General features: G+C 35.5%; 1 protein-coding gene across 1 annotated transcript; it reads right to left on the reverse strand.

The window, feature by feature from the left end:
• Positions 1-8,122: 8,122 nt before the first annotated feature.
• LOC149240437 (uncharacterized) lies at positions 8,123-9,619 on the reverse strand. The gene is made up of 3 exons (XM_089367298.1): positions 9,022-9,619; positions 8,872-8,901; positions 8,123-8,697 (listed from the first exon to the last, which is right to left on the reverse strand). Exons 1-3 carry the CDS (start codon positions 9,416-9,418, stop codon positions 8,453-8,455), a joined length of 672 nt encoding a protein of 223 aa, XP_089223424.1. The 5' UTR covers positions 9,419-9,619; the 3' UTR covers positions 8,123-8,452.
• Between the last annotated feature and the right edge of the window lie 1,563 nt (positions 9,620-11,182).

Here is an 11,182-nt window from a genome sequence, read left to right on the forward strand (position 1 = left end):
CTTCCAGTAGTAGCTGGAAAACGAGTGAAGGTTGGAGCATTCAGTAGGCCGGCGCCTACGTACTAGTCAAAGGATTGGCTAGTACAAGAGTTAAGGGGGTTGTAGCTCCCTTCTAGGAGAAGTTGGAGAACGAGAACCTCCTGCAGGTAGAAACCTGCATACTGGTATAAGGCTGCACCAGTATAGAAATATTGTAAAAAGAAATTTCTTATTAAAAGAAGATAAAGACAAATTGCAGCAGGTGGTTTTCACCGACATTGGGTTTCCACCTTACATCATGGTGTTCATGTGTGTTTCTTGTGTGTGATGATCTGTTCTGTTTTACTGCACCTTTTTACTGTTCATATGGTTAATAAATTTATGATGCACTAACTAAAGATCAACATTTAATGGATTAACTGAATCATAAGTTTACTGGATATACACTAGTTGCATTAGACACAGTTGCGTGTACACGTAGGTTCCCTTAACTAAAGTAGCATATATGAGTCTGAGTATGGAAATGAAAAAGTGTTTGATTTGATAATATTGATTCACCTCCCCTCTCAGTATTATTTCCAACAATTGGTATCAGAGCAGGTCCTTTGGTGGAAGCTTGATCGCTTGAAGGAGATCCATAGAACAATGGGAAAGAAGCTTAAGAAGAAAGTGCCTAAGAAGAAGAAGACATCTCAAAAGAACTATGACTGTGGAAGAATCGATTGGGGAATATGTGGAAGCAACACTTCAGATTCAGAATCACCTCAGAATGAAGATGAACAAGCAAAAGAGCTATCAGGTATGAGTTTGTTATTCTCTGGTGATACATTTCTCCATCCATTTGAAGATGATGAAAGTGATAGCGAAACAACTGAATTTGCTCTTATGGGTGAGAAAGAAAGATATCAAATAGAGGCAGAATTTAAAAGGCTTACAGACAAAATTAGAGATCAACAAGATTTATTACACAAAAGGGAATGTGTCTCCAAAGAAGAAGTTACCAAACTAAAAGCTCAACTAGAGGAAAGAAATAAGGTAAGGAAGCTATTCAAGGAAAAGGAAGATCAATGTCAAAAGTTGCAGGATGAAGTAACATCATTAAGAAGTGAAGTAAATGAAAGGAGCACAACAATCAAGAAACTCAGAGAAAGATCCAGTTACTATGAAAGTCTTGAAGCTACGATCTTCTCGCTAAAAGAAGATCTTGAAGAATCAAATAAGTAGAATACAGAACTACTCTAAGCTCTTGAAAAACAAGAAACCGAAGTTCTTGAATTAAGACATCAGTTGGAAGAAGGAAGAAAAGCTAAAGAAAACATGAAGAAGCAGTATCGTGAAAAGGAAGAGAAACATCAGGTTGAGGTAAATATTCTAAAAGATAACTTAAAAAAAAAGGATAAGCTCTTACGATTTCAAGATAGTACTAAGATCTTGGATGATATTCTTAGTAGTCAAAGGTCTCCTGCTATCAAAACTGGTCTTGGTTTTCATGAATCTATTGAAGGTGAATCTAGTTCACAAAATAAGACAAGGAACTCTAATGCACAATCTGAAATGCTCAACAAGGAGATAAGAGGTCAATCTCATCAACAACCAAGGAAAGAAATTCTTCAAAGAAAATATTTTACTCCTCCAATGAATAATGTTGAATGTTATGTATTTCATAATCTTGGACATGTTGCAGCCAGATGCAAAAGCAGAATGGTTCAAGATCATCACATTCCAAGTACTTTAAGGGATATTGTTTTTCTTTCAATATGTTTGGTCACAAAGCTGTTGATTGCTACAGAAGGAATATGAAACATGTAAGATGTTATGCATGTAACAAGCTTGGACATATAGCAAAGGAATGCAAGAACAAATTTTGGGCACCATACGAAAAGTAGAAAACATTATCACACTTGAAGATATGGAAGAAGAAAGAAGTACAGTCAGAAAGATGTGGCACAGCACAATGCAAATACATAACAGACTCAGAGGGAGCTGAAAGTGTAAAACTTCAGTGTTCTAAATCTCATACGCAAGTTTCATAAAGAAAAGTTTCATATATATGCAATTTAAACACTGCACGGTCGCGTATATGTTGGTATGAAAACAAACAGTGGAGCCAGACTCTGGATGAAAAGAGTCTATTATGGGTCTAACAGAGACCATCTGGCACAGGTTCAGGGGGAGCATATGATTTTAATAATGCATTGTTGGAATTATGTTTAGTAGTCCTTGGTGATGATGCTTATATGGCTAAATGATACATCTTGCTATGATATGGTTATGAGTTGTCCATGACAAAATCTCATATGATTCTTGGGGTTACATAGTTGGTGTTTAGATCAGATTTGTGGTTGATTCTCTGATGATGCATATATGGTGCTTACATGGTGATCTTCATAAGGATAAGGAGAAGTACAAATCTTGAATACACAACTTCATTACTTGATGATGAGTCACTCATATGTTGTTGTCGACATATAATACAGTTATGATGCAGGATTCCTATAGTTCTTGGTGCTCACATGGATGAGGATTGTCGCTGTTGATGATATCAAGAAGTCTTGACAAAAGATATTGAGCTCGAGATACATAGTGCTATATATAGTACGTTGGATACATGGATGATTACTCAAAGTTGCATTGTTGGAGACATAATGATGATGAGTTCTTACCTATATGATGATAGGTTGATACTTACATATGTTGATTAATGCAGATGTTCCGAAGTGATGATACTTGGATGATATATAAGATCATACAGATCTTGATGTTGATGAGATGGCTATGGTGTCTTTCACATATGATATAATGTGAATGATTTGTATGTCATATGTAGAATTCATTCATGGAACGCTATGATAATGCCCAAGATTAAGAGGATGAATTGATATCTATATGCAGACATATCTTGTCATAGGTTGATGCTATCTACACTAATGGACATATACAGGTCGCTGGTCTAGATGCTGTTGACAGATGCTTATGGAGCAGATCATACACTGTGTATGATAGTTGCTGATGACTATCATGGTCTTATTTAGATCTTTGGTCTCTGTTATAAATGTCATGTATATCATTCAATGTAAAGGTCATATCAAGACTCATGATGTAATAGTTTGTCTCTATCTATTGTAGTCATTTGATGAATCCCTTTTGGTCATATGATGTAATTTTTACCCCCACTATGCATGGGAAGGATGATGTAATATTTCAGTCATGTATAAACAATTGGTATCTAGTATATCCCCACTTGGTTGGGTGGATGAGTCAATATTGGTATATTCTTGGTTGGGAGAGGAATGTATGTATGAGTCTTTGGTGATAGGAAGGTCATTTATGATGTATAGAGTCATGTTCTTCTTGTAGAACATATTTTTGCAGACCTTTCTTACAGTCAAGGGGAGTATGATTCAGAAATGAGAAAAGGGGGAGCATGATCATCACACTTCAGCAGAACAGAGATTTCAGCATGTACTTAGAGGGAGCATGGATAGATTGGTACACCTTGGCATATACAAAGGGGGAGCTCAATCAGAGATTTCAGTAGGTACTCAGGGGGAGTATGGACAATGGAATGTATATCAAGGAAGAGAATATATTGGTCCACCCTTTGCCCTTGATGTCAAAGGGGGAGAGTGACTTGGTATGGTTGTTGCCATCAAGTCCAAAGGGGGAGATTGTTGGCATTATGATGCATGTGTTGTACTTGATGGAAACCCACTTGTAGCAGAACAACTCACTTATATATATAACTAGGTGAATCTAAAGAAGAGATATCACATGTGACAGAATACATGGGATGCAGGGCAGCTCAAAGGAATCAATTCAAATGTAATGTACAATGACAACTCATTAGATGATAGTTCTCAGTATGGCAAGCTAGCTTTGGCATCAAGTCCAAAGGGGGAGATTGTTGGCATTATGATAGAGGTGTTGTCCTTGATGGCAACTTACTAAGATGACATATCACAGTTCAAGCTCACAGAATGAAGAAAAAGAGATATATGCAGGTTCCCCTTGATAAAGATGTGTATACACATGGGTTAGCAGACAAAAAGGTGTGTATATGTATACACGCACATTCATGCAAGGGAAGGCACGTACATTGGGTTTTGGTCCATGGTATTTGGACCATGGTATTGTGATCCATGGTATTGGTCCAAGGTATCTTGTCCGATGTATTGACCCTACGTATTTGGTCCAAGGTATTGGTTCTAAGTGGTTTTGGACCATGGTATTGAGTAAGGCCTAAGACTATAAAAGGAGGAGAAGATCATTAGGCAAGGGTACTAAGAAAGTCTTGAATATCTGATGAAGTATGAGATCTAGTATGCAGGTTATGGGTTCATAATGCTTTGCTTGATCTGAGCTAAGGAGGAATCTCAACGGTTGATGGAGAACAAGATCTAAGGATAGATTGGGATCTAATGGCTTGGAATGAATCATCTCTATACGGTTTGATCACACTTATTCTAGATCTTTATACTAACACATGTAATGTTCTATAAATATTATGATCTCGGTATAACTCAAGTTTGGAATAGCTGCAAATCATGAATGAATATTTACAGATGTATACGCTAGTTGACTATGATAAAAGCACGTAATTACACAGGTTAGATACATCTAAGTAGCATATACCATATGAACTATGATGTTTGAAGTTACAGGTGGTTCTGGTTGTTGATGAGTTCTGATGACTGTTTACTGGTGTCAGTATTCTGTACATTCAGTTCGGTTGATTGTGTTTAGCTTCAATGTTGATGGATGAGATCTAATAATGGATCAGGATCATAATGACTTATCTTTATGTGTTCTGATGGACTAGATCTAGTTGCTAACATGCATATTATCCTTGTATATGTAATGATCTGGGTATGTCTAAAGTTAGGAAGTGCATCGAAGTTATAAGTAAGTAATTAATGACATATACGCTGGTTCGCTTTGGTGAAGTTGCATATACATGGTGGTTCGGCTCTTCCAAGTAGTGTATGCACTGTGATGCATGATTTTTGATGATATAATTAGATTTGAACATTGTTGCAGAATTCTGTGTTCTGCTCTGTGTTTTGGTTACTGCAGTTTGTTGACAGGGTTTTAGTGATTCAGTATTGGGTGATTCAGAGATTGATGATGCTAGTGTTGATTGATTGTGTGCTTAAATGATATTGATGGGTCCAGTATGAAAATTGGATGAAACATGGCCTTCAGATTATGGTGTTGTGCTTCAGGAGTATCCAGTCTGAAAATTTATGAAACGTGGTACTTGGAGGAAGAAAGAGAAGGTTGTAGCCTTCTATAGGTCAGCACCTACATACTAGTACATAAGCTAGTACAAGATCTAAGGGGGTTGTAGCTCCCTTCTAGTAGTAGCTGGAAAACGAGTGGAGGTTGGAGAATTCAGTAGGCCGGCGCCTACGTACTAGTAAAAGGATCGGCTAGTACAAGAGTTAAGGGAGAATGAGAACCTTCTGCAGGTAGAAGCCTGCATACTGGTATAAGGTTGCACCAGTATAGAAATATTGTAAAAAGAATTTTCTTATTAAAAGAAGATAAAGACGAATTGCAGCAGGTGGTTTTCACCGACATTGGGTTTCCACCTTACATCATGGTGTTCATGTGTGTTTCTTGTGTGTGATGATCTGTTCTGTTTGACTGCACCTGTTTACTGTTCTTATGGTTAATAAAGTTCTGATGCACTAACTAAAGATCAACATTTAATGGATTAACTGACTCATAAGTTTACTGGATATACGCTAGTTGCATTAGACACAGTTGCGTGTATACGTAGGTTCCCTTAACCGAAGTAGCGTATATGAATCTGAGTATGGAAATGAAAAAGTGTTTTATTTGACAATACTGATTCACCCCCCCTCTCAGTATTATTTCCAACAAAAGTTTCCCTTTCAAACATAGTATTTACACCTACATCACTCATCTTGCTTACTTATATCAATTTTTTATTCATTTTTAGAATGTGTAGAACCCAAGGGAGTGTTCTAATTTTCCTCATCCTATGATTTTGGCTATTGATTTAACTCATTTGACTTTTCCTAAAACGACGTCATCTCCATAATATATTTAATATTCATAAAATCACTCCTTATGGGTAGTCATATGAAAATAATCACCTGAGTCAATCATCCATGGATCATTGTCAATTTGACTTTTCCTCATCCTATGATTTTGGCTATTGATTCAACTCCTAAAATGACATCATCTCCATCATATATTTCATATTCATAAAACCACTTCTTATGGGTAGTCTTATTACCGATTCAATCATCCATGCATCATCATCAATTTGACTTTTCCTCATCCTATGATTTTTGCTATTGATTCAACTCCTAAAATGACATCATCTCCATCATATATTTCATATTCATAAAACCACTCCTTATGGGTAGTCATATTACTGAGTCAATCATCCAAGCATCATCATCAATTTGACTTTTCCTCATCCTATGATTTTGGCTATTGATTCAACTCCTAAATCAACATCATCCATCATATATTACATATTCATAAAACCACTCCTTATGGGTAGTCATATTACTGAGTCAATCATCCATGCATCATGATCTGCATGTGTACTCGAAGAAGCTAAGTACACATCCCCTCCTTCCTCTAAGGAGGCATACCCTTCAATGTAAGTAGCAACATCAGATCTCTTCCCTTTATCAACACTTTTATATCTACAATCATTCTTGTAATGCCCAACTTTACCGCATTTCCAACATTTCTTTCTGGATTTTCCTAGATATTTTGATCTACCTTGAGATTTATCTTTAATTCTATATATTTTCCTTTTCCCAATTGGCCATCGACAACATTTTAATTCTAGGTGGAAAACTTGTTATTACCCATAGGCCTTTCACAACACTCTACAACCTGTAGAGACATTTTCCATTTAGTTGGATAGCTCCACTCACTTCTTGGTCAATTATTTTCAATCTACATTCTCCAAATCCATTTTTTACACTCACAACAACTATTTTTCTTTAAAAATACCACAAATATGTCTTTGTACACAAAGAGTGGTTCCATGTTTCACTAATTTTGTTGTTGCATTTGTATGATCAACAAACTATGAATGAAGAATCTTATGGTGTATTGACACTTCTATAACATAGTATGTTTTCTTCTAACTCATGGTTGGAGTGTAAAGTGGAATATCTTGTTATTCTAAGTGTTTTGAAAAATGGTGTTTAATTTCCCTTAAATCTAGATGTCATAATGGATGTAGCAAAATAATAAAGATAATGAATGTTGTTATTATTGATGTATTTCAATAGAAGAGATTAAAAAGACTCTAGAAGTCATTGCTACAAAAGTTGTTAAAGACACTATAGAGATTATTGAAGAATCTTACACTATGAATTACATAAACATAGAAATTTTTATGATAAACATCCACGTTCATAAAATTAAAAAACTATAAACTTTCTATTTTATTAATCAATATTTCAATAAAATATCAAGAAACAACTCATTTATAAGAACATCAATCATTATAAAAGTTTCGTTTCCCAACATATAGCATTTCTTACATTAAAATACCATCAGATCCAAAATATCTTTATTGATGAAAAAATGCATAAACCCTCCTTTTATTTTTTTATCAATATTTCTTTAAAATAACAACAAATAACATGTACAATTTAATATTTCTTTAAATTAGCACAAATTCTCCTTTTATTACATAAAATACACTTTATTATTAATTAAATTTAAGCTTTTAAATTTATATCATGAAAATAACTCCGATCTATATCATAAAAATAAGAAAACTTTAATTAAAAATCACAAAATATTATTATTTACATAATATTTCTTTAAATTAGCACAAATTCTATTTTTATTACATAAAATACAATTTACTATTAATTAAATTTAAGCTTTTTAATTTATATCATGAAAATAACTGTGATCTAGATTCTATATCATAAAAATAAGAAAACTTTAAATAAAAATCACAATATATTATTATTTATATAAAATTCTCATTTCCCACTCTAATTTTCCACTAATGAATAGATACAATTTAGTAGATACAATTTACTACTAATGAATACATACAATTTTGTACTAATGAATAACATTATATCAGTTATTATAAATTCAAAAAAATATCTTTATTTATATCTTTCTTTCTAATTAATGACAAAATTCCCAGCTCTGCAATGAAGATAAAGAAGAAAGAGATCGAACTCGAGGGCCGGATACCATATCCTCTCCTGAAAACAAATAATGGGATGAAGGAACCCTACAATCCACAAGCGGATTGCAAACTGTTCCTAATTATTCCATGTTATCTGATCCTATGACACGAAAAGATAAGATGAAAAAAACAGTATTGTACAACAGTAGAACATGAAGAAGAAGTGCTTCATGCGTCATAAAGGGCATAAGAGCTTTCAAACTGCACGCCGGCCTGAGAATACAGACAGACTATTCAAACGCAGGCATACGCTTTTCACTTCTACAAAATGATTCTTGCTGCAAAAATATTGGTCAATCCCGCAATCAACATACTGTTCATGCTGAAGCTCATCATCGATCCAGCAGTAGAAGAGGGAGTTGGACCCTTGCGGGCACCTGATGGAGAGAATACTCCACCAGTAGTATCTGGAGGAAGAGCTGACGGATAAACAGACGCGGCGCGCGACTGAGTAGTCCTTGTAGCAGCCGGACTTGGAGATGAAGTGGCAGGCAAAGGACTGGAAACTGAAACCACCAATCAAAAACTAAATTAATTTTCATCTCCCACGACTTTAGTATTATCCTAAAACAGCTTGAAAATAGTGGTTAATACTCATATCATCATATGACATTTGTATATCATTTATGAAGAGAATGGAGTTAATATTATAAGAAGGGAGGCCGAACAAACGTACGCACCTGGTGTACCAACTGGAGCACCTGCGCCTACTGCTCAACAAAAACAGAAAGACGCAACAGCGACTACAATTAGTAATTACATCTTTACGATCCACTCTCATTAATATTGCAAGTAAGTATTAGCGATTATAGTTAGGAATCAGAGTTTACCGGCAGCTGACATGCATTGGGAGAGTGTGGGAGTAGAGATTTTGCAGGCGCCTGGCAGAGTGAGACCCCGATTTTGGTTGATAGGAATACTCAGGGGAATATTGTTGATAGGAGTCCCCAGGGGATTGTTGCCGGTGGTAAGCAGTTGGCAGACACAGACGGCGCTGCTGTCCACTTCTGAAGCAAGGGCAGTGCAGCAGTCCTGTGTTGGACTACTGTTGCTGGATCCTCCCTGCAAGTAGCCCATGCACGCCACCAAATTCGCCAAAGAAGTCCCACATGACAACGACGAAGAAATAGGAGAAGGCGGTGACTGAGCTCCAGCCATGATAATGTTTCTATTGTCCCCCGCTGCTATGAAGATGAATACTAGTGCCAATGCCATGGCGTCCGCCATTATATTAACTCTAATTAATTTTAATCGCAGCAAAGGACTTCAAAGCCAAAAGATAGGCAACCAGGATAAATATTAATAGAGAGAGAAATCTCGGCAGAGAAATTAATTAGCGACAAACACACATACATATAGAACGAAAGAAAATATAGAGTAAAATCAGTGGCTGGTGTCTAGAGGAGAATGATAGAAGCTTTGTTTATAAAGCGCAGGAGGAATGAGATAATGATTTGTGTCAAGATACGGACAGAAGGAAGAGCAACGTTTCTATAGACAGAGAATATGAGTATTGGTGGTGAGTTGTTCACCCAAATTTCTACCATGATATCCAATTCTACCAAGACCTTCCAGCTTCTTTTGTTTGTGTGTGTTCGTTACATAACAAACTGTTTTTAATAAACAGTTTAACCCCGCACCGAACTTCTAATATGCCACTTTCTGCGCGCTTTTCTGAGAATAAAATTTATACAACTTTTTCTATTGGTCGGAATGTTTGGAAGGTTCAAAACGAAACGCAAGCTAAAATGGACTAAGTTGCCTGTAACATTATAAAATTAGAGATGGGGTCAACTACCCAACCAAATAGCAGGGAGATCAATGGCCCCATTATCGAGCGAGCGGCAAGGTGTCTACGTGTAAGGTCCACTGTATTGGTAGCACGGTTGTCCATGTCAATACCTTCGTGTATTGTTCGTTAAGTGGGTTCACTTCAGTCATCACCATCTATGTCGTCCGTAAAATTGACGTGGAGATGCAAAATTTAGTCATTTTAAATATTTAACTAATTTTTAAATTTAATAATTTAGATGGTTTTGGATCATCTCTGTAGTTTTTGAGTAAAAAGGACATGGATATGCAAAATGTAAGCATTTTGTATGCTTAAAGTAAATTCTAAAGGTAACGTTTTAGATGATTGTTAAGGATAATCTCACAAACCATATTTGGTTTCATGGTCAATTTTTACAGGTTTAGTAAAATTAGCGTGGATAAGCCAAATAAAGGTGATAATTTGGATTGTGGCAAGCACGGTTGGAATTTGAGGGGTATCCGTCATAGTTCATTTTGAAAGTATTTTACGTTAAAACTTTTAAACGAACTATTTTTGTGATGGATTTTGAAATGTATAAAACTTATTTTTGACGGGTTACTTTGGTGGGAAAACGTACTATCCTATTTTAAGCACCGGCAGGTTTCATATTTCTCAAGGTTCATTTGTCAGTTCGGTTCTCTTTGCCATTGGAGCATGGAAAAAAAATTAATGGTTGTTGCTCTAGGTGGCCTCACTTTTCTGCTACTTTGTTTCTGGTCTTCCTGCTCACTTCTCTATTACTTTGTGGCTTGTCTTACTGTTCAGATATGTGTATATCTTTTACCTAGTTTTTTTTTTGAAAAAAAGGGGATTGGCTTTTCTACTACTTTGTGGCTTGTCCTCTTGTTCAAATATGTGTATATCTTTCACCTTGCTTCTTAGTTATGAAAAAGATGGGATTGGTATGTGGTTATCTTATTCTCTATTAATCTATACAACTTATCTACATGGTTGATTAATACAACTTATCTACATGGTTTTGACTGTTTTCATAATTTAGCAATATACTTTTTTATGTTGGGTTGTTTTGTTTTGTTAATAAATATTTTAATGAGATTTTCATGTTAACTTAATAAATTTTGGGAAGCAAAAGTTATATAGTAGTAGGAAACTGTACAATTAAGGATGAAAGTTTTTTTTGCAACAATTTCCTTCTATGACCACTAGCAGCAAAGCAG

Source organism: Pinus tabuliformis, chromosome 8 (genome assembly GCF_031772625.1).
Source record: "Pinus tabuliformis cultivar Carrire ecotype Pingquan chromosome 8, CPIR1, whole genome shotgun sequence".
In the NCBI taxonomy this organism is placed as follows: domain Eukaryota; kingdom Viridiplantae; phylum Streptophyta; class Pinopsida; order Pinales; family Pinaceae; genus Pinus; species Pinus tabuliformis.